The following is a 25,578-nucleotide window of genomic DNA, read 5'->3' on the forward strand; positions in this document are numbered from 1 at the left end:
GTTTCTGTGGGTGGAGAAGAGGATCCATGTTAAAAAATTCAGATTATATTGTATCATATTATGTCATACTACAGTACACGTATACCATTAACTCTAATACATATTACTCTAACTGAATTCCTTTATTCTTAAAAAAGCTATTGAAAACTTCCTAGTACAAGAAACTGAGACAGATATTAAGATAATGAATACCTACTTGATATTATACTGTAATACATTATACATATAACATGAATTATTTACTATAATATTAAAATATTGTATTAACTATGTAATATAATGCTATGATATACTTAATTATGTTACAGTATCAAGTAGGCATCTATTATCTTAATATCTGTATCAGGCTCTTACAGGAGAGGATTTCAGTAACATTTTTTAGAATGAGAGGGAATTCAGTGTTTTAGAATAATGAGCATTCTCTTATAAACTGGAGTAAGTTCTCTCAAATTAATCATCTGTTTGTTTCTCACTGCTTTAATCATATTATCTATTTCTATAGATAGCAAAACCTTATAGAAGCTATGGCCTTGGCTGGTTTGAGATAACAAATGGGAATGAAAGAGACTACCACTAGCAAACTTTAATACATTTAACTTTTATGAAAAAATTCTATTTAATGAATCTCTTTAAATCAATATTAATTTCAGTTATCTACTAACCAATGCTTGGATCAGAGAAATTCTATGAATAGAAATCATGGACAAAATTTTTCAAAGAACTGCTCTGCAATCATAACAGCCAAGTATGTATTATGCCAATTTCTGTAACAAATATTCTCTAAAATTTCCCAAATATATTGCCAATAATAAAGTCTTTATCATAATTAAAAATTGAATGTTTTTAGAAAAACATTTTATATATTGTTCAAATGAGCCAAAGTAAATTTCTACTGCAGCATTATTAAGGATTCTGAATATGACAATCATAACTACTGAGAATCAACTTAGGAATTCAAAAACTATGCCAAAAATTCACTGTTAGAAACAGTATGTTCTCTCACACTTACAGAAGCCTAGGGTCCTAAACACAATCCAAGTAGACGGGTTAATGCTACATAAAAGGCAAAACCCAATTTTAGTGATCAATCTTTTACTACAGTAGTAACTAAGATGAAATAACTGTCTCTAATAATGACTACAATCATTAACTTATCAAATGAGCACTATATTTTAAACACTGCTGACTATGAGAACTATTAGATACTCTTTAAAGGCCTTGATCTCAAATAACAGATAGCACGTGATATTTCTTGAAAGCAGTAAGTGCAAATGATGGAAAATAATATACTATTTAGAAGGAAATAGGGGAACAAGAATAAAAAGTGATTTCTTTGAATATGAAACTAAAGTATTTTGAGATACACTGGAATTGCAAAAGGCCAAAATCAAACTGTTAAAGTGTGTAATTACTAACAATAAGCTGTCATCAATATAACGCGTGTTAGCTGATGATCATGCCTAGACTTAAAGATGGTGTGTGTGTTCATGGCAAGTCGCTTCAGTTGTGTCCAACTCTTTGCGACTCTGGACTGCAGCCCTTCAGGCTCCTCTGTCCATGGAATTCTCCAGCCAGCAATACTGGAGTGCGTTATCATTCGCTTCTCCAGGGGATCATTCTAAACCAGGGATCAAACCCGTGTCTCTTGTGTCTCCTGCATTGGCAGGCAGGTTCTTACCACTAGCACCACTTGGGAAGCCTAAAAATGGTACAATTTATTATTTTAATTTGGAGACATATTGTACATTAGGGTATACTTTAACCATAAAGATAATATTTTGGCATTTAATATACTGTCTGAAGTATATTTCAATAGAGATTTTTTTTTAATTTAAAGGTTTTACAAAGGTTATATTGGTTCACCACTGATCTCTTCTTGGCAAGGAAGAAACAAGGTGATGGTAAAAAGAAGGGGAAGATAACAGAAGTAGGAAATGAGAACAGAATGGATTCAGAGTCAATCTTGTAACAGGTATACAGCAAAATTAAGATAAAGAATAATTAAACAGATCTGACTGTAGGTCTCCTTTGGAGCTTAACAAAAACTAGGTAACTGGCAGGGTGGAAAGTTTAGGCAACATATGAAAATTACATAGCTCTTGAGCTAGGGGCTACTGGTGGGATCATAAAAGATGAATACACAATTTTAAACTGCACACAAACGACTTTTCTAAGATGTGAGCAACACAATCTATTTATTAAACAGATATTTAGTATGATCTTTTTATGTACTAGGTATTATGTTAGGTACTATTAACAGGAATATATACATATCCCCATAGAAATAAAATTAAACATAACATCACTTTACATTGTTCACATAAAAGACAAAAATACGTAACCTATACCAGGAGTCATAAACCTATACCCCTACCATTCAAAATTTATCAGCTCAAAGCATATTCAGAGAATTTAAAATTACCCTGAAGGATAAATATTTTAAATATGGATATCACATTAAAGTTTATACTCTTTCAAGAAAAGAAAATCTACCAAGAATTTTGGCCTGAGAAATCAACAACAAAATATCCCAGCAATACTCAGTTTTTACTCAGAAAACATAAATATGTCAGAATATGATTTTCTGTGACTCCAAATAAAATCCCAAGTAATGTATACTACAAAGGGTCAGTAATCCACAACTGGCATTCCTATGCATGTAATTTTAAAAATACACAATTATATACCTCTGCTATTGCTAACCTAACAGCAGAGATCTAAAATAAAACCAAAATTAGTCCATTACTGAAAAACAGATATTAAACCTATGGTATAAATAAAGCCAAAAGATATCCACGTAGCATCCTGAAATGAATCTAAAATTTGAATAAAGGGTCACTTTCAGTTGTATATGCACTGATATATGTGTGTGTATACACATACATGCACATGCATACACACAGACACCACACTCTTAGCAGGCAGACGTACCCAGATTAGTTACTAATATCAATGTATCAAGTATATGCATTTGTGTTAAAGGTATACTTAGGAAAAACACTGGATTAGTACTAAAAGTTTATATTCACAGGCAATGAAATTACATGTGAAAAAACCAAGAGAAATAATACAGTTGTTACTAATTAGGAACTATATTAATTTCTTGATATTTAGTTTTAAGGATTCTTTGTTAGAACAGAGTTTAGAAAAGCAAGGCTGGCATAAATAAGCTGACAGAGGGGCAGGGAGAAAAAGATGGTCCAGATCAAGGGGACAAGAGGGTACCACTTTCCATCTTTCCATCTGACTCTTCTATAATTGTATAACTATACTCTTTATTTTATACATATAAGCCACTCTGAAACTCTCAGTGAAAATTAATAAAGACAATCTCTATCTAAAAGAAAACAATTTTGGTGCTAGCCACTACACTGCAACAACCTCTTTTGCATAAATAATTCTGAAAAGATGCATTCAAGTTAAATACTAAAAACTATTCATTAACTAAAGCTAAGACTTTAATTTTTATAGGTCTCACAGCCATAATTTAAAATCTGAAAGCTTCACTTAAACTAGTACAAATATTAGTGATTCAGAGGCAATCTTTTTTCATTTTTGAAAGACAAAACCAAATAACTGACAGTGAGACAGTAAACATATGAGAAGACAAGAATAAAAACAGATTAGTCTTAACAAGTTATTTCTTTAAATAAAGAGTTTAGTAATAATACTATGTTTTCAATTAACGTTTTTTGATAAAAAAAGACACAACAGCATTTTACAAAGATAATAAGCAATACACCTTCTATATCTCCTAATACATCACATGTAGTTATATAATACAACATTCTGTGATGATGCAAATGTCCTCTCTGTGTTAATAACATCAGCACTTGCCACATTTGGCTACTGAGGATGTAAATTTTTAAATTTTATGTAGTTTAAAGTAAATAGCCTAAAGAGGCTATTAACTATCATTGGACAGCACAACTCTATAGAGTTTCATGTATTTATCAATAAGTATAAATCTAGGTTCTTAATGACCTTCTTTCACAGGATGTGAACTTAAAAATCAAACAAAGAATCACTTCTGTTACCTTAAAAACTATATCCCAACCTATTTACATTGTACAGGCTAAATAAGTCTAACCACATAGCATTATCAAATTTTATATAAATATATAAAAGAGTATACAAAATTATATTTTCTGTACAAACTGCTACTGTATTTTCAGCACTTGACTTTTCTTTTCCTCCTGGAAACAATACTATTTACATAACTAGAGAATTTAACACAGAAACCATGCAAACCCCCCCGCCCCAAAAAACCTAGAGCAGAAAATAAAAACACATCCAAACAAATTAAAAACACCAGAAATGTTTAAAACTGATGATTTAACCCAATTTAAGACATAAACACCATTCCCTATTATTCTTCCATAGAAAAGACCAAAACTCTGTATTTAAAAAAATAAAACATTCATTAACTAATCATCTTCTCCATAAAAAGATGAAATAACCTTTTATACAACTTTTTAAACTATATACATTCAAACCATTAATTAATGAATAATTAATTCTTTAATAATTAATAACTGATGTTTGTTAGAAAACAATATTAAAAGACATTTAATATTCTTAAAAGAATTTGTAATGTAGACTTTTGTATACCATATAGCTTTACTGAGACTTTAGAAATTAAATTCAGTCAATTTATTACCTCACTACAGAATGGATTATCTCTATAGTCAAAATAACTTTTTAAAAAGTTGTTAAATACACCTATGTTAATCGTGCATTCTAATCATTCACTTGATTAGCAAGCAACTTTCACAAATGCTGAAATAATTAAACAGCCAAAGGAACTTTTCTCTGTGAACCAAAAGTAAAAATCACAACTATGGTGAGTAGTAGAGGTGGGAGAGAAAGAATTTTCAATGAGAACTTTTTGTCTGTGTTACCACAAACAATTCACTGCTGCTTTATATTGTTTTCTTTTCATGCAGTAGTGTTTCAATTTTTGTAAATTTCCATTTTTAAATCCATAGTAACCCTAGAACTTAAAAGAAAACTCACTAGAATACAGATGACATCGAGTAAGTATTCTTACCTTTATTTGACTTTGATGGTTTATTCTTGAGAGGTTTAAGGGAACTTCTTGATTTATCCTCTCTATCTTTAATAAATTTTTGAACATCATCCAAAGACAGTTTTTGCAGGACAACTACAGGTTTAGCTCCTTTATTTAGATCTTCAACTAATCCCATTTTTTCTACTTTGTCTTTCTGCTCTCCTTTCATTTCCATTTTCTTTGTCTCCTGAGTAATATTGCCATCTTTATCCCTCTTGATTTTTGGAATGACAAAATTTTTCAACGCACCAGACCTGCCCCCCAACAAATAACTTGGAAATTCTGCCTTATTATCAGGGTGCGTTTTATTACTGTCTACTTTACTCTTGTTACCCTCTGTCCTTCTGTCATCCTTACTATTTGGAGATTTAAAACCAGGTTTATCAGGTCTTGATTTATTAGAATCTCCTTGTTTAACACGAGGACTGTCAGGTCTTGACTTTTGCTCCCCAGAAGATGGTCTTTCCCTTGAGTCCCCTGATTCATGTCTGTGTTTTCTTTCTAGTTTATCAGGTTTTGAACCATCAGATTTAATGCCATGGTCATTTCTACTAGAGGATCTCAATGTTTCTGGTCGTCGAACCCTAGACTGATCCCCTCGATGTCGTTCAGATTCACTCCTGTCATCTGACTTTTGTTTACTGTCATGATCACGTCTTAGTGACTCAGAGATAGATCGCCCATCAGGTCTCTGCTTTAAGGCTTCAGCTCTTTCTGATTTTAACCGAGGTGAATCAGACTTAATGTCCTGTTTATGTTTAGACACTTCAGGTTTTTTCTCTGTTGATGGCTTTCCAGAATCCCTCCTATTTTCATGTCTATGTTTTGGTGTTTCAGGCCGACCTTCATTTTTTTGCTTTGGAGTTTCAGGTCGGCCCTCACCTTTCTGCTTTGGAGTTTCAGGCCGTCCATCACCCTTTTGTTTGGGGGTTTCAGGACGCCCATCACTCTTTTGTTTAGGAGTTTCAGGTCGGCTTTCACCCTTTTGCTTTGGGGTTTCGGGTCTTGATTTTGTTGTCTCTGATCTGCCATTATTTTGTTTGTTGTCATTTGGTTTTGTGTCAGGCAGTCTATTTTCATTTTGTTTAGGCTCGGCTGTGGTGCTCTCATTTTGTCTGGATTCAATCATTCTGTTCTCATTCTGTTTAGGTTCTTCTGTTGGTACCTCAAGTTTAGTTTCTAACTTAGTTTCACTAGATTTCGTCTCTACCAATCTGTTTTCATTTGGTTTAGACTCTGCCAATCTACTTTCATTCTGTTTCATTTCACTCTTTAAAAGCTCAGGATCAGACTTTTTTTTAGGAGTCTCAGGATGGTTTTCTGGTGTAGATTTAAGATTTCCAATAATATCTTCCTGAAGAACAGAAATAGGTGCATCATTACATTGTTTGATTTCTTCAGGCTTTTTTATGGAGTCTGAATCCTGAGTTATAGAGGCCTGAGAGTCCACTCTTCCTGCCTGATGAAGATCAATGCTAACCATTAATGCTGGCCTTGACCCATTTCCCGTAGAACCCGTCTCCTGAGAAGCTGGTCTATTACCTCCTGTAGCACCCCCAGCCTCCTGTGGGTAAGAATCTTGTTTTCTTTTTTTCAAAGGCTTATCTGAAATTCAAAGATAAATATTCAGTATCAGTAATAGACATATATTCTTATCTTATTAAAAACCATATGGACTTTGACTATTTTAAAGTCACATTTTAAAAATATGTGGTGAATCAAATGTCAATATGCATATATAAAATAGTAGGCATGATGGCATAATACTTTTAAACCAAGGTTTGAGGAAATATTCACATCTGCTGTACCTCAAGAAATTTTTGTGACTAGAGTAAAAAGATAATTTAAACTGCTAATCTAATAAAAACTACAAAGAACCCCCAAATGCCAACATACAAAACAAGGTGCTTTTGCCACATGTAAGGAAAGTATGAAAAAGAATAAAACCCAAAAGAAAACAGAAATCATGTTACTGAAAAAAAAAAAAAGTATATGAGGAGAGTAAGACAGGAAAAAAAGAACATAATAGTTATTAAGCTTTGATCCAGGATTCAAATTCTTCAAGGTGTCAACAGCACAAATGTAATTTAAAAGCTAATGCACAGTTCATAAAATATATAACACGATAGAGCCTTGAAACTTTGCCTTAATGATACTTGCTGAATTGTCTGGCTATTTTAACAGTTATTTAAAAAATTTTTTAGGACCATCTTTATAGTCCCTTACAGTATTCATTAATATGATAAAGTATTATTTAAGAAAAAGAGGATCAAACAGTGAAAAGTCAAAGTGATCACTAAAAACAACCCCTTAAATATGACGGAACCAAGTTCTGGGGAGAAAAAAACACGTTTGTAATAGTAATGATGCTTTTATACATCAAAATTCCATCATTTTGTTTTCAAAATATGAAGCAGCAGCCCCCTACAGTTTATAATCTAATCAAATATTACTAAAATTTATTTTAGACATTTACCAGTAATTTTTTTAAGGAACTAATCATTCTGCTTTTTCAGTTATTCAGAAGTCAAATCTATCACTACATTTTCTCCATCTGCAAAGTAACTACATGATGATGATAATAAATTATGTTATCATTAAACTGTTTTCCCTAGTTAAAACTAACCTGGCAAAAACGTGTATGAAGCTTTTTGTATCAGTATTTAAGGAAAAAAGCACTCAGAACACTAATTTATAGAATTTTGCATCTGACTGTTCTGCCACACAAAACAACTTTTTTATCTTGCCAAAGGGCACACCAAATAATTACCTTAAAAACAGGATGCTTTATAACCTTATACTTATCCCTTAAACTTTTATAAGCATTTAGAAAAAAATCCATGCATCTAGAAATTTAAATGAGCATAATCCAAGATTTTTATATTTTTCAATGAAATATGCTTTATGAAAGCCATTAAAATGATAACCTAAGAATCTAAGAATTATTGACATAGATCTCAAACATCTGGAGACCTCTCTTAAGGGATGTGTGGCTCATCCTTTTACTAATATGAACAATCTGTCTTTTAGAAAAACATTAAAATATCATTAAGGCTAAATTTTAAAAGATTACAAAATACTTAAGCATTTGCACGTGAGTGATGTGTTAAGTTTGGGGAAGAACTGATAATTTTTTCTACAATGCATAAAATATTGCTAAATACAGAGTTTTAATTTTTGAACTAATGAAGGGTACTTCACCTCTTCTGTAAAACCCAGAATAATTCCATTACTACTGCAAAGATTCTTGGATATGTTAAAAGCACGCAGACTCTGATTCACTCAATCTGATTCAGCTCCACCAAAAACTTATTCCTGTAAAGTGGCTCTGAATCCACATAGGTCACTTTTGTCTATTCACTTTCGTTATTGGTCTTCACTACATGACCTTCACCTAATGACTGAAAGCCATCTCTATTAAGAATCATGTTAATATTTGCAACACCTGTAAGCTTTCTAAAGAACTGGAATTAGTAAGTTATGGTATTAAACTTTAGGTATTCCTGAAGAAAATGCACGTGAAAACATATCTTAATTTTGAGACCAACAACATTTGTCATCTTGATGCTGATATTTTGAAAATAAGATCTGACCCTTACAGAAATGATAAACTCAATTATGCTTATAAGAAACAAACTATATCACCTGTCTAAGTCTACTACAAGTGATAACTGAAAACACTTAAAGCAAAACAAGCAGAGCAATTGTACACAGAGTAGCTAATTATAAAAAAATGAAAACATCCCATCCCTAAACCAAAGTACAGGCTAAGTGACTAATTGTCCTATTCCTGTCCCAAATCCCAGTATCTTATTTCAAATGGCAATGGGTAATAATTTACTTCTAATAAGGGTTACAGTGCAAGAATATTTTAACATCATAAAAAACATTAGTGAAGCTAGGCCATTCCTTAAACTTGCTAACATGGAAAGTGGACCTTCGGAAAAGATGAAACAGGCAAAGATGAACAAAGAAACCCCCTCTTTAACAACAGAAAGCAGGTATTTTCAGCACATTGAGATATTAATGTCTATGACAGCTCATCCCAGAAGCAAAGAAAAATAGCCCTTTAAAATTAATTTATGTAATTAAAGATGTTAAAAGGTTGAGCAAAAGATTGAGAAGAAGGTCCTGTAGGAACATTATAAAATATTAGGTTGCACAGAATTAACCTGTCGGTGTATGTAAAACTGTCCAAGGAAGAGAGAACAGGCCAGAGGGACATGAACACACAGCAGCCAGAAAAGCATCTTCTGTGTGGACAGCAGTGCACTAGGCTATACCACAGCCTACGGGAGATATTCCTAAGGGTACTCTGTCCCTTTTCTTTAATTCCACAACTATCAAAACAATCGTGTTTGCTGAACTTTCTAATCTTATTCATAAGGTAAAGGTTTCTGACTTCTGGTCAACTGAGGGGAATGCTTCATTCATTCATTTATAACAAATATGATGGGAAACAAGCTTATAACCTAGAGCAGAGCTCTGAGCAAAACCATGTAGACCAGCCAAGTAGGCTTCTTTGTTCTTACTACCAGCAATAAAAGTTATAAAGAAGTACTCAGTGCCAAGCCTCAGAATACAGTAAATACCAATTTTACAATATAGTCCTAAGATGTAGCAGTAACTAGTGATAAATTCATTCAATACTTCTTTGAAGTATTTCATCTCTCAAGGGACTACCACTTCAGAAAACTTTAATTTATGACCTCAACTACAAACTTAGAGCAATACACCAAACCTTTAATCTTCTCAAAATTTCAATATAACTATTAATATATAAAACACTATCTCATTACACAATTCAGAAATTGAATACAAAATGACAAGATTTAAATCAAAGGTGTCAGCTAGTACCTAAATTCCAACCTTTTTCAAATAAAGTCATGGGGACATGGCTCTAAGAAGGCTAGGACAGCATTAATATAAGGTCAGCCAAATCAGCATAACCAATTTGAGAAAAATCATCTATATCAAACTGAAAATCAGACAGTTCATCTTTTCCCTTAAATCCTTACAGAACCAGCTGCCTCTGTAAGTTAGCTTACATTGTTTCAAAATTGTAAGTCAACTGTGGCCACTCAGCTTTTCAAATATCTTTGTTTTAGTCACGCCATCACAGATGACAGAGAAGATGGATAATAAAAATTTAAATATACATAACAAGTTTTAGGAAGAACAGTATTCTGTTTGTTTTCTTTTATTTTCCCAAAGAAAAGTTAGCAGTCTAAAATGCTTGCTAACATGCAGCCAGTATTTTACTATCCTTATTTCCATTCAGTTTTTAAAAGTAAAAACTATGGTTTCAACAAATATGATATAGTAAAAGTTCAAAAAAGTAAGGGAAAAAGCTCACCATTTTCTCCACTTTCATTCCAACAATTAAGTCATTAAAAAAGAATCATACTCTTTTTAAAAGAATGCAATTATTAAAAACACAAATTAAAATGTCATGCAAAAGTTCTCAAGGCAACTAATACTTCTTGGCAAAGAAATTACAGTAGTACATGCTTTTTTTACAAAACTGTCACAGGATTCAGGAAATGGAATAAGGTAATATTATCAAGAGTAGCTGAATAATATTGCTCTCTTCACTTGATATGCATTTATTTTTATGAGAGGCTGGAGGAAAAGATACATTTTGGAACCTATAAAATTGTTTCCTGAACCCCAAACTACTAAGCAAAGAGAAAAAGGGCAAGTGACACTTTATTTCATCTTTAATGTCTATGATCTGCTAGTTAAAAAAAAAAGTTTCCTAGCCAATAAAATGAAGACTTCTAGCAATTTTTTAATCTGCATCTATCTACATGTGATTTCTGCACTTAGCAAAGATGGTAATGTAACAATTACCAAGTACAGTTTATTCTTCCAGTAACATTAAAAACAAATGTCATGATAGGCAGGAAACATAATATGATCTTTGCATGTTTCTCAACATAGATACAGAATGATCTATAAGTGATCCTGTCACATGATGAGCAAGATCATATATAAAAACAACTTCAAGTCAACATCAGAAGTTTTGTTTAATAATGACCAAAGAGAAACTTGAAGAACTATAACTAAATCTAGAATATTTAACTATAAAATTAAATCAAAGTATTCTTTGGTTTGGATGGTCAAATATGTATATGCACCTACTGTAGAGACAAAATTTATAAATAACTAACTTTACTGATTTATTAGTCTCTCTAAAAATTTTCAAGAGATTTTAAACATAATGTTCACCAAACCAAACAACTAAGAACTTCACAGGATTTACTTTCATTATAATTTTTTATAAAGCACAAAAAGAAAGTCCATAAACTCACAGAACAGGTGTCTTGCAAATTCATCCTAATAAACCAGTCAGACAAAAGGGAACACCTAACTATAATCACCAACAAAAGATCCTTGATTCTTATTGCTATTTAATACTAACTTAAAATTCTTTCTTAATTTTTTTACATAAAAAAATTCACATTGAGATGACAAAATTAGAAACCAAGGGAAAAATCTAACTGCATAACAAACATACACACACTTTTTCCTTAAAACCACTGATGCAAAATAATCTATAGTGGTTAACCTTGTTTAGGTAGAAAAAAGGTAAAGATGCAAAATTATGTTAACATAATTTGTGGAAACAATCTTCATTTTGGAAGATGAGCACAGATAAAATCATTTGATATATAATAGGTGATAGACCTATTTGGTTTTATAGAATTACCAAATCTCAGATAGTTCTTTAAAATAAAAAATGGAATTAAGAATTTAACTTCTGAAGGATGAGCATTAGTAACAAAACCACAATTGAGGAGAAACATTAGAAATCATAAAATATAATAAGAAAAAAGAGTTAATATTAAAAACGTTAGGACATTATATAATTATATATTCACCAAGGGTATGAAGTGATAGTAATGAGATTATTTTACCTTTATCTTGAACTTCTTTTGAAAAACGCTCCCTTTCAATAGCTGATTCTCTCTCTATTCGCTCAATTTCAGCCAATGCATCCAATTCCACTTCATCATATATAGGTCCCTGTTGTGATACCTGTTGCTGATTCAGTACCACAGAAGTCTGGGGCTGTTTTGTAGCAACTGAAGTGTTCTGTTGTAAAACAGGCACTTGATTTGCTGGAAGGAATGCTGTTTGTTCTTGCTGCGACAAACACTGAGCAGCATTTAGTGGGCGGTTTACATCCTGTGGAGTAATGGGTGTTTTTGAAGTCTGTCCTGGGTACTGCACATTAAAAGGAATATCATTTTCTGAAACATTGCTATTTTCCATACCAGAAAGCATATCCTCTTGCTGGTCCATGTCTGAAGACCTTACACGAGTAAGTCTTAACGTAAGTTTAGTAGAGTCCTTGGATGGAGAGCTAATGATATCATACATTGCAGCCTTCTCATTCTGGTCTTTTTCATCTTTGCCTAATTTCATTTTCTTTTGCTTCTTTTGTTTTCTTTCTGGAGAATCTAACAAGATGTCTGGTGGAACATCTCGAGGTGATGAACAAGGTAGAGACTGAGACTGCAGGATTAAAGATGGTCTTGATCCTAGAAAAACAATTCAACAGGAAGGAACAGTTGTGCTAGTTTTATATTTTCAGACATATGATACATTAAATAAGCAACAATATAGTACTGCTAGAAAAAATGTAAACTATTTCATCCGGCTACTTATTTACAGACTATGAAAGCCTAACGATATATCCCCCATGGTCTTTCAGCTTGCTGCTAGATGACTCAGGTTTGAATTAAAGAATGGGTTTTCATCTTCCAGATCAGTACTATGTTTATTTTTTCACCTAAAAGTATAAGTACTTAGCTTGAAAACATCAAAAGAGTTCACTTTCTAAAGATGCAACACAAATGTTTTAAGAATGATAATCTCTATACTCTCAATTATTATCTAGAGAAAATGACATATCTAAAGCAAGAATAAGTTTGTCAAATTACAAAAAGGTTACAAATTAATCCTAGAGACTACACTCATAGGAATACTTAATGGTATAAGAAAAAGGAAGTGGGAAAAATTACAGGGATTAGTCTTCACTTACTTAACAAATTGGTGGTAAAGTATTAACTTATACCTTTATGTGGTCATCTCTTTTTCCCGCACTTAACACCATTTACATACTCTCTTCAGCTTGCTAATCCTCCTTTTATTAGAAAAATATGCAGGTTGAGCAAATTTCAATGCTCAATAAAACATGTTCAGCCCAGAGTCCATTAAATTAAACACTATATAAGGAAGTGCTAAAAATAAGCTAAACAAATGGGAAAATTTTTTGTTAACAAGTTTTAATGGTGAAAAATTGTATTGACATGCTTTAGAAACAAATGTAGAACTGTATCTGAATAGTATATACAATACTTGTCAATTAGACTACTTGTAAAAATTTTAAAAGACCATGAGAAATAATAAAAATCAGTCAAGGTAAAAGTGCTTTATAGAATGAACTTAAACCTAGGCTTGTCTTAAACTGTTTCAGTGTTTTTACTACAAATGTTAGTTTGAAGTTACATCAAAGATAAGACTGATTTCAGATGGAGCTTTTATGGAGACATTAAAAAGAAATGAAACTAACACTCTGGGCCCACTTATTTTGTCTCAGAGCTTGTACAAAGTTGCACATCAATTCATTTAAATGATTTACAACAATCTTGATGAGTATTATAACTATTTTGCAGAAACTAACATGACATTTATAGAGATTAAGAAATTTTTCCAATATTAAATAGCTAGCAAACCAAAAATTTAAACCCAGATCTGTCTAATGTGTGAATTATAATACATCATATTGTCTTTTCACTTAAAATTTATCTGTCAAATTATATATATGTTAGAACAAACTTTAAATTCGAACAATGAATCTAAAAACCAAACTAGGCTTACTGAAGATGCATTCAACATTCAAAACTAGTTGGAAAACCGCATGAGCAGAAATAGAAGCTTCTGAGGAGGAAAGTTAGTGAGCTTAGTTGTTCTAGCTTTCTTCTCTTTCTATCTAAAGTTATCTATCCATCTAACCATCTATTTATTAATCTATCCATCCTCAAGAGTTATAGGGAAAATGGTCTCATTATCCAGAATAACCAGCTATTCCACTGCTACTCTCCTCCCTGGCAGTCTAAATATTTCTCACTCTGAAAATACCTGTAAGACTTGTACCTAACTTTGACACTTAACCTACAAATGGAGTTGGCAGTTGTTCTCTTTTTCACAAACTGGGTTATTTTAATCCCTGAAAATTCATAGAATTAAAGAATTAGAATGGCTCAAAATTCTAATTATTGAATTAGAATTATTGAATTAGAATGGCTCATAAAAGTTCAGCTTTCACCTCATGAAGAATATCCCAAATCAAAGACCTGGAACATAAACTATGAAAAAGAAATTTTTACAGTGAGGCAGCCCAGTACATGTTTTAGACGGCCACAATTAGAAATTCTCATGAATAGTTAAAATTTATTATCAGCTATACTGCAATTAATTAAAAGCGAATTCTCTAAAGTGGATATGATATTCTCCTCCAACAAAATTGGATGATTAAGTTTTTCTTTTTAAGTCTGGACTTTAGTTTTAAGTGTTTTTTTTAAACTGAGACTTATTTATTTTTGACCATATTGGCTCTTTCTTGTTGCACAGGCTTTTCTGAGGTTGTGACAAGCAGGGGCTACTCTTCGGTGGTGGTGTACAGGCTTCTCATTGTGGTGGCAACTTTTGTTGCAGAGCATGGCCTCTAGGACGCACAGGCCTCAGTTACACCTTGCAGACTCCATAAAGTGTGGGCTCAGTAGGTGTGGTGCTTGGGCTTAGTTGTCCCACTGTATGTGGGATCTTCCAGATGTGGGATCAAACACTGCCAATGCAGTGTCTCCTGCACTGGCAGGCAGATTCTTCCAAGACTGAGCCACTGAGGAAGCCCAGTTTTAAGTATTTTTTAAAATAGCTCAAACCTGGATTTAAATTCAGAATTTTGTGATTTTACTATGCACAAAAGACTACACAAAGTACTTTGGGAATTAGAAGCTACAGAAAATGAAATTCATGTTCATAAACAAGTTATTAGAAAAAATATAAACATCTTAGAGACACTAGGGGAGAGTCCACAGAAGATCAGCCATTTAACTTAGAACTTGAAGGATTAACATGATTTTAGTAAGCAGAAATAAAGTAGATGTGCGAGATCAAATGAAGTAATTCACATAGAACAGGCCAGATTTTGATAAATGACTATCTAAGAAGTGAGAGAAGATTACGACAATTCAGGATTGAAATATCATTAAGCCCAACAAAAATGGCAGAAAGAACATCAAGAAAAATTTTGAACATGAATTTAAAATATCAGCTAGATGTGAAGAGGTTTTGTCTGGAATGAAAAATTACAATTTGGGAGACAGAACTGGAACCAAAGACACTGATTTTGGCGTCCTGTTCACAAAAATAACCAATGCTACTATCAAAACTGAGTAAAACAGTCAAGGAAAAAAGTAAAATAGAAGATAAAAATATAATGATAGAAATCTTGAGAAATGAGAGAACAAAGAGCTAATGAAGGGAAAAGTGACAATGAAAAAACAAGGAAAGCAGGTGGATTCACTACAAAATAAGTTTTGGAGGCCAAGGAGAGAAAGATCAATAATTTCAAATATTTAAGAAATATTAAAAGGATTATGGTTTGAAAAGACCATTGGGTAATCAGTAAGAATGATACTATATATATCTGAAAAAGTAAGTACAGGTTCCTTTTTTTCCTACAATAAATGGAAAGTCATAAAGAATAATTTTTTGGTACCTGCATTAAGAAGTTTGAATTCTTTACTCAATTTGAAATATGAAAATTTAAGGAAATTTTAGTTACAATGATACCTTTTGGAGTCCCATCACTTCCAGCAGGGGAACATACTGGCTGTGGAGACCTCAAGGGAAAAGACGCAGCATTCCTCATTGTTGAAGAATCTCCATCCTAGGAATAGAGTATAACAGTTATACCTTGAATGATGGAAGAGGCTTTATAGAAATCTTAAAGAGAACCAATAAAAGACATAGATTACTGACAGGTAAAGTGTTGGTATTCAAAAGCATAATTCTTCTGCACTTTCCTGTTTCCTTCGTGGTATATCTTAGAAGAATTGAAACTGTATCCAAAACAATCAACAGCCTAAGCATGGCAATGAATAAGAAAACTGGTATTACTGGTATGCTCCATTTTTGTTTACTATTTTATACAAAAGGAGCTCTGAATATCCTACTAGGTCATAAACGTAAATGTCTTGAAGGCAGAGTCCAATGTCATCTTTGTTCAACTTAAATACATGTAACGTGATAATACCACCAACAAATAACAAGACAAATTTCTAGTATGTGGATTATTTCAATAACATTAAAGTAACATTAAATTTCAGGGAAAAATGGTTTTTACAAGTCTTAGAGGGAAAAAGAGCTAAGTACTAATATATAAAGGCTCATAAGAGGACATCTTTGTGTGAACAAATACTTTAAGATGAAGTATGATTTCATTTAAGGACCTAAACCTCTAGACCACAGGTTGGCAAACTTTTTCTATAAAGAGACAGATAATGCACAAATTTTCTGGGTCATACACAGTTTGTCACATAAAGTTACTTGTTGCTGTTGTTCTCTTAACTATGAAAATCATTCTTAGTTTGTGGATCAGACTACTGGTGAGTTTAGCAACTCTTCTCTAGATTAAGCTTTAAGAGTGCAGCTAAATTCTCAGACATAGTATAATCCTCAAAAAAAGACAGATTTCCTTTTTATTATAGAATTGAAATACTGGGTTATGCGACAAATATTAGAACTATTTCATTACCTTAATGATAACTAATATGATTACATACGTCATTACTTAGCCTGTGCACCATGTGTAGGTAGTCATCACTTGAGCCATGTCTAGGATTATCAGCATGATGATTAGCAGAATTGCCAGACAACGAACCAGAAACTTTATTATCATGTAGGTTTCTCAAACCACCTGCAACAATGGGACTTGATACCGATGCTGAAATTAATAAGAATTTTAAAAGATTTATAAAAATAAACTGGTAAAATTCTTAGAGGATAGTAACAATAATTGTTCACAAGTAATACTTTTTCTTCATAAATTACAAAGACTAATATAAGCTGGCTGACTATACACAGCTTAATCAAATCTTAACATCGTGCCACAAGTCATTCAGATTGATTTCTGAAAAGAAATAAGATATTAGATATGGTTGAAGCTCTCCATATACCTGCATATACCTCCCCTTTATTTTCTTCCTCTTATTCACTAAAAGCAAGTGCTACTATTGAACTTAGAGTTTACTCTACCTATGAATATCTTTATAGTTTTGCTATAAATGAATATATTCCTAAATAACACATTACTGCTTAGCACATTATATAAATGGTATATGTATATATTCTTCTATAACTTTTCAATTTCAATATTGTGTTGAAATTATCTATTTTTATAGATGTAGTTTTAATTTATTTTAAATAAATAATGACATATAGTCTGCTGCATAATGTATACATTTTATCCAGACTTATGTTAGTAGTTTAGATTTCTTGAATATTTTTGTCATCATAAACAATGCTGTAATGTATTATGTATTCTTATAATGACTTATAAATGTGTCTAGGAGTGAAACTGCTAAATATTCCTGTTTTTAACCCTTGCTAAATATTAACAAATAGTTTTCCAAATTATTTATGACCACTTTACTAGTAACAGACAAGTATTCTTGCTGCTCTATATTCTTGCCAACGATTTTCATCAATATGAAGATGAGAAATGTCTCTGATGGTTACTTTGTGTTTCTTTCCTTAAATAGTAGTGAAGCCAAGCATCTTTTCATGTGTATTACACATTCAGATTCCCTACTTAACACAGAATCATAAAAATTACTCTCCGAAATTTTCTTTCAAAAGTTTCACAGTTTTGTTTTTTCATACTTAGGTCTTTAGTTCTAGTAAAATTAGAATATCCTTTCCATGAATGCTTGGTAGAACTTGAGATGGAACTGTCTGAACATGCTTTATAAACTCCCGCAGTTATAAAAGAGACAGATTTTGAAGAACTGAGGGAGATTTTAAACAAAAATAGATATTGTCAAACTGCTCTCTAAAACGGTTCTACCAATTTATATCCCTATGAAGACTGTATGAAGTTTGAATTTCCCTGCATACTAAAACATGTTCACTAATCTGATAGTTATAATAAAATTTTATTTCAATTTAATTTTGATTAACATCTCTAATTGTGAACCAGGCTGACCATATTAAACCTGCATCCAATTTGTTTTTCTTTTTCAGTAAATTATTTACTTCTTTAGTCAATTTACCTGTTTTTACTTGTTCTCTTCTCCTACATAGAAATTTATGATCAATTTGTTTTTTCCCCCATTTCTAGAATACAGTCCTACTTAGAAAGGCCTTCTTGACCCTTGGTGAGTAAATGAAAGTCGCTCAGTTGTGTCTGACTCTTTATGACCCCATGGACTATACAGTCTGTGGAATTCTCCAGGCCAGAATACTGCAGTGAGTAGCTGTTCCCTTCTCCAGGGGATCATCCCAACCCAGGGATTGAACCTAGGTCTCCTGCATTGCAGGCGGATTCTTCACCAGTTGAGCTACCAGGGAAGCCCATTTCTTGACCTAACTTTACCCAAAATTCACCCTCATGTTTTCTTCTTATAGTTCCATGAGTCAAAATACAAACAAACCTGTAAACCGTTTATCTACCTAGAACATTCTTCCTCTAGATGATCTAAGAATCAACTAAAATTTCAAAATGCCTAGCCAACCTATCCAACATGATTTACTTAACAATCCACTATTACATACTGATGCAAGATACCATCTTAGAATGACAGAATTGGAAAGAGAATCACTACTGGATGGTAAACCCTTTAGGATAAAGATTAATAGGAAACAGAGTTATGTGATCTCAAAGTATAATCTGACAAATTACTTACTAATTGCAAAGGAAAAATTATGTTCATTATAAAAGAAGTGGTTACCACCTAAACATTATTAATAGCAAAGCCACTTGTGATTATAAGTCTTCTGATGTGAGGCAATATGAAGTGCATATTACTTTAGTATCCTTTCCAAAAATATAAAACTAGAAATTAATAGAGCCTTTAATGATAAATTCCAGTTGGTAGGAAACATAAGGAGTATATGAGCAAATCAAACAACACAAAAGGAAATAGTGAAGTCTAGAATATGTGATACTCCACAACAAGGTAGCACAGAATTTCTTAAAAAAAAAAAAAAAAAACAGAAATTACTGTCCTGGAGAGACACTATGGGACCAAATAGATTTTTAAAAGAGTCAAAAGATGTAAAAACCAAGCACAATGTGTGAGAAACTAGATTAGATTATATATGGGGGAAAAAGGTTATAAAAGATGTATCTGGGGCATCTGGTGAAAACAATATAGACTGGATATCAAATGACACTACAGAAATGTTCTCAGTATTTTTGGGGGCAAATTATTACACTTGGTATTTACAAAGGAGAACTTTGCCTTCTTAGCAAATGTATTTAAGGACAGAGAGGTAGGATGCTATCGGTAAAATGGTCCACTGTGCTATTCTCTAGTTTTCCACGTGAAAACTTTTCAAGTTCTTAAGAATTTTAAATGTTACCTTTCACAAATTCTAAGTTCCCACAGACATCTGCCTTATTTCTGGAATCTTTTTTTGTCCATTTACCTATCTGCTTCTTACTACATTAAATGTTTTCTTTATGACAATTTTGTATCTATTTGAGGCTAATCTCTGAATATTATTTTTAGTTTCTCAAGTATCTGAACATTTCCAAGAAATGACTAATTACTGAATAGGCCCTCAAACTATGTATATATTTTTCGATTTTGTGATTTCAACTTATTCTTTTGAAAAAGCTGGGTTTATCTCCTTATAAAGTGACAACAGTATTTACAGTAAGAACTCATTTTTTTTCCCTACACATATATATGTAGATATTTCTGTAGGAAGCAAACGTGTTCTGTTAACGTTTCTCCTCCTTTTAATCACATTTAAAATGATCCTCATAACTTTGGCGTATGTGTGTGTGTTAGCTGCTCAGTCGTGTTCGACTCTTTGCTACCCCATGGACTATAGTCTGTCAGGCTCCTCTGCCCATGGGATTCTCCAGGCAAGAATACTGGAGTGGGTTGCCTTTCCTTCTCCAGGTAACTTTGGCATCCCAGAGTAAAATAGTAATATTTCACAAATATCAAGAGCCAGTCTACATGCATACTTCTGTCTGCATTCACACTAAATCCTATAATTTTGGAGGTGTCTATTTCAAAGGTGTGATTGATTGCCTGCAAGTTTTTCCCTGAGTTACTATATGAAATAAACTCAATCTAGTATTTCATTATCTAGTTTGGAAAACCAGAATCTGGATGTTTCAATAGATGACCCCAAGTTAAAACTTTATAAGATACTGACTCCACGCATAATAAAAAACTAAGAATACAAACAGGAACTAAAGACTGATTGTGACTGATAAAAATTTGCTGTTAATTATGAGGGACAAAAACATAGGTATATGTGTTATATTTTGTATTTTTCAAAATTTCTCTAAAAAAGTAAAAACAAATATATGTGAACATTAATACATTATTTGATAGCCATGGCATATATCCCAAGGTAGTATGATCTTAAAAAAGACATATTATCAACAACTAACTTCAAATAAGAACTAGTAATCTAATCCCAGAAAATTCTGCATCCAAGATTATTAATTTTCCTCTATTAGTACTGTAGTACTGTATATACTTGATACTAAATTTTTCACACTACATATACTTTACTAATTAATACATAATTCTTTGACTTAGTGCTACTAAAAGAAGCCTAATTAAATAAAGCAGTTCCTAATTTTATAACTAGATATACTCAGTTGTTAATATAAGGTAATCCAAAGACTGAAATTATACTTATCTTTTTACCTCCAAAATGATGAATGTCCAAGCAATAAATGTAATATGTTTTTAATTACATAAGCCATAAAGAAACATTTACTGATGAATAAGTATACAGTTTAGCATTTGTGTTTGAAAACTTATGAAAAGAAAAAAGTAAAGAAAAAAATGGATTTGCTGGAACTATAGGCATTCCTGTGGATAAGCACCAGCTTTCTTACCTTGCTGCATCTGTGGATGTGTTGTATAACTTGAAGGATGGGAATATGGCATGTATCCTGCAGGGCTTTGTGGGGCATATGGACTAGGCACTGGGCTATTTTGTTGTGGCATAAATCTGTTCCCAGAGCTTGTCTGTGGTGGCACAAACCGGCTAAAATCCAAAATCCAAATAAACAATATCAGGAAATGAAATGTGATATTCCTTGTTATTTCAATAAAATTGAATCTATGTACACAAAAAATTCTGAAAAATAATGTACAAAACTCATTCACAATTCATAACCTAAGAGTTATACTAAAGCAGTTTTCAAATAGAGTAATTCATTTATTTTACATGCTCCCTAAATTCTACTCCAAGAATTTTCTTATTTATCTCAAACATGCTCTATTTTAACACATTCTTTGTTTGCATTAAATTAAGTTACCATTTATTTCAAACAGTATATTAAAGCATTTTCACATTTAACATTTTAAGGCAAATATTCATGTGCTATGTAAGGATAAGCATCTAAACTTTTTAACTTTAGGTAAATTAGCTTTAGGAATTAACTTTAGGAATTTCACCATTAACCTAAATGCATGTACATACTGTATTTTTTTTTACTGCATATTTTTTAAACACATTCACTACAGAAAATAGCTCTTCATAAAATGATATATACATTACCTGGAGGGGCTATGTGAGATAGTGGTTTGTTGATAATTGGAAGATGCAGGACTACTGTGCATGGAATTCTGAGAAAGTTTATACTGAGACATCATCATTCCTACATAATACACAAAAACAGTAAGTGTGTTATTTTCTTCTAATGGTAAAGCATTCTTTAAGTGATTTAAATCAACTATTCTCTCACAAACACTCAGAAGTTCTTTCTGTTCTTTTCTTTTTGACCAACATGTTCATTTTGAAGACCAAAATACAGAAACTATAAATTTTAAGCACAACCAATTTTACCAAAACATCCTTTTAGCATGTCAACTAATCCAGGGACAGAGATAGAGAGCTATGTTTTTAAATATTACTTGCTTATTTACTGTCCTACATTCAGCTTTAGAACTGAAAAGAACTTTCAGAAGCCACTTCATCTAATCCAGGGATTCCCCAACCTCCAAAATGTGAACCAGTACCTCCTGTCAGATCAGTGACAGCATTAAAGTGCACAATAAATAGAAGGTGCTTGAATCCTCCTAAAACCATCTCCCATCCCTGTCCATGGAGTAACAGTCTTTCAGGAAATAGGTCCCTGCTGTCAAAATAGCTGGGGACCTCTAACCTAATCCCTTAATAAATACTACACACTTCTGTCTACAATAGGCTTTTGGATGGTATTTCCTATTATGCACAATATTTTATTACATTCATCTCCCCTCCAGTTCAGTTCAGTCGCTCAGTCGTGTCCGACTCTTTGTGACCTCATGAATCGCAGCACGCCAGGCCTCCCTGTCCATCACCAACTCCCGGAGTTCACTCAGACTGATGTGCATCGAGTCAGTGATGCAGAACTTAATTTTAACAACTCTATGTATTTTGTTGTGATTTGGACCTAACTTTTAAGAAGTACTTTTCTTAAAGGTCTAAGGTTTGAGGTATTGAAATTACCATCTCAGAGTCTTTTAATGAACAAAAGAATGTTCCTACTCTTTCTTTCACAATAATTCTTGCCATAAAATAGGGATTAAATGAACATTTGTTTAATGAATGAAAGTGTAAGAACAGCTTTCAGAGTCTCACATTTCCTTTCACACTGTTCTTTCAACTGTTACATTCTGTTATATAGGAGATGCAGAAAAATTCAGCTATTTAGACACTCTAAAATCAAAGATAAAAATCTATAATTAATGCTCACCTTTTTTACGATACATATAGCTACTCTTTTTGGGAACTTCAAGCATCACATTATTTCCCCAAAGTTCATTTTCTGCTGCTGATATGAAAAGTGCCTTTTACCAGAAACATCTAAACAAAAGTTACATGTTTATTTGCCAGGAGCTACAAAAAGGATTCTAGCTCAACGACAACAGCTGAATGACATGAGGGCACAAAATCACCTCAAAGTCTAACACTAATAGTATGTTTTCTTTTATAGGTAGTCTAAATTTCAGTTTATGAATTTTCTCTTCCAACCTAAATTCAGTACTAAGTCATATATCCCATGGCTTAATAATTTAATTACTATAACTACTGTTCCTGATTTTGATTTTTTTGAGAGAAGGGGACAAAACTCGAGAGTTAAAAAGTATTTTCCCCTGAATTAACTATCATTAATACGACAAGCTGGAATTACTAGTTTAGAGGCATTGGCTTTATAAATAAAAAGGTCAAATGAAATCCTAATAGTTCTTTCTGATTCTCTCAAAGATCCAAAGAACTGTGCTGTTAAGTTGCTAAGTCATGTCTGACTCTTTGTCACCCCATGGACTGCAGCATGCCAGTCTTCCCTGTCCTTCACTATCTCCCGGAGTTTACGCAAAGTCATGTCCATTGAGTTGGTGAACCTTTTTTTTTTTTTCTGAGCAGTAGGTCCCAACAGTGGGCTTAAAGTATTCAATAAACCATGTTATAAACAAATATGCTTATTATCCTGGTTTCTTGATCCATTTATAGAGCACAGGCAGAGTTGATTTAGCATAACTCTTAAGGGCCCTAGAATTTTCAGAATGGTCAACGAGCACTAGTTTCAACCTAAATTCACCACCTGTATTAGCTCCTTTGAAGCTTTGAAGCCAGGCATTGACTTTTTCTCTCTAGCTATGAAAGTGCTAGATGGCATCTTTTTCCAATAGAAAACTGTTTCTTCTATACTGAAAATCTTTTGTTTAGCATAGCCACCTTCATTAAGTATTTTAGTTAGATCTGGATAACTTGTTGCAGTTTCTACATCAGTACTCCCAGCTTCACCTTGCACTGTAAAGTTAATGGAGATAGCTTCTTTCTTGAAACCTCATAAACCAGTCTCTGCTAGCTTCAAACTTTTTTCTGCAGCTTCCTCAACTCTCTTAGCCTTGAGAACCAGAGTTAGGGCCTTGCTCTTGATTAGCCTTTGGCTTAAGCGAGTATTCTAACTAGTTTGATCTTCCACCCCGACCACTAAAACTTTCTCCATATCAGCAATGAAGGCTTTTTCACTTTCTTAACATTCAAGTGTTTATTGGGGTAGCACTTCCCATTTCCTTTAAGAATTTTTCCTTTGTTTTTGATAACTTGGCTGTAAGGAAAAAGAGGCCTAGCTTTTCTTGGCTTTTGACATGTCTTCCTCACTAAGCTTAAGCATTTCTGGCTTTTGATTATAGTAAAAGATATGTGGCTCTTCTTTTCACCTGAACACTTAAGAGGTCACTGTGGAGTTATTAATGGACTCATTTCAATATGTTCTGTCTCAGAAAACAGCAAGGCTCAAGGAAAGTGGAACTGCCAGTTCGGCCAGAACATACATTTATCTGTTAGTTCACTGACTTACATGGGTGTGGTTCCTGGTGCCCTCAAATATAATAGTGACTTCAAACATCACCATAACAAACACAGTGATAATGTTTTAAATATTGTAACAATTAGCAGAATGTGACAGAGACACAAAATAAGCAAATGCTTTTTGAAAAATGGTACTGACAGATTTGCTCAATGCACGGCTGCCATAAACATTCAATTTGTTAAACAGGCACCATCTGAGAAGTGCAGAAAAGCACAGTGCAATAAAACAAGATATGCCTATAGTCTTTCTTCCAATCAATGATGTCTCCATATTTTCTTTCATTCCAGCATTCTTCCAGAGTATGTTTAATTCTAGCTTTCCTTTCACCATTTCTATCTGTGACCTACTACTGCCATCCAAGACTGATGAAGATACAGTCTTGTCCTGCATACCTGACTTCAATTTCCTAAAAGGAAATTTCCCTAGATTCACTTTGGGAAATGGATAGCAACTATGCAATTGCTTTAAAAACACAATTCACACATAAGGATACACCATCAACATAGTAATACTATTTAAAAACAAAACTAACTAAGAAATGGAATGATGAGCTTCATGGAGGTACTGTCAGCAAATGTGGCAATATTCTTGAATACAAATAATCAATTAAATAAACTGGATCTTCCTGGGTTGTCTAACTACTCCCTTCTGGCTGTTTTAATCTTGAGAGGGAAGCAAGCATTTGAGCTTCCTAGATTCAGTAAGCTTCAGACCAGAACAAGGCTCCTAACTTAAGGATTCTCCTTGACTACAGAAAAATTATATGCACTAGATGTAGTATTTTTATGGTTTTTCTAATGCTTATTATAAATAGTTTTCCTTAATAGTAATACTTTAGTTATAAACCTTTTTCTATTTCTAAAGAACAGAA

At 32.7% G+C, this 25,578-nt stretch overlaps 1 protein-coding gene across 7 annotated transcripts in view; it reads right to left on the reverse strand.

Moving 5' to 3' along the window:
* Window positions 1–25,578, reverse strand: part of NIPBL (NIPBL cohesin loading factor) — a 197,997-nt gene that overhangs the window by 82,617 nt on the left and 89,802 nt on the right. For 5 of the 7 annotated variants that reach the window (XM_042233855.1, XM_004017042.5, XM_012097045.4 and 2 more), the window contains 6 exons: window positions 21,905–22,004; window positions 21,237–21,388; window positions 16,930–17,090; window positions 15,938–16,034; window positions 11,992–12,618; window positions 5,051–6,676 (listed from right to left, as the gene is read on the reverse strand). In XM_042233855.1, the coding sequence (XP_042089789.1) occupies window positions 5,051–6,676; window positions 11,992–12,618; window positions 15,938–16,034; window positions 16,930–17,090; window positions 21,237–21,388; window positions 21,905–22,004 (2,763 nt within the window). The remainder of the gene's footprint in view (window positions 1–5,050; window positions 6,677–11,991; window positions 12,619–15,937; window positions 16,035–16,929; window positions 17,091–21,236; window positions 21,389–21,904; window positions 22,005–25,578) is intronic. The other 2 variants (XM_012097046.4, XM_060400493.1) reach the window with 1 other exon arrangement.

Source organism: Ovis aries, chromosome 16 (assembly GCF_016772045.2).
Source record: "Ovis aries strain OAR_USU_Benz2616 breed Rambouillet chromosome 16, ARS-UI_Ramb_v3.0, whole genome shotgun sequence".
Lineage (NCBI taxonomy): Eukaryota > Metazoa > Chordata > Mammalia > Artiodactyla > Bovidae > Ovis > Ovis aries.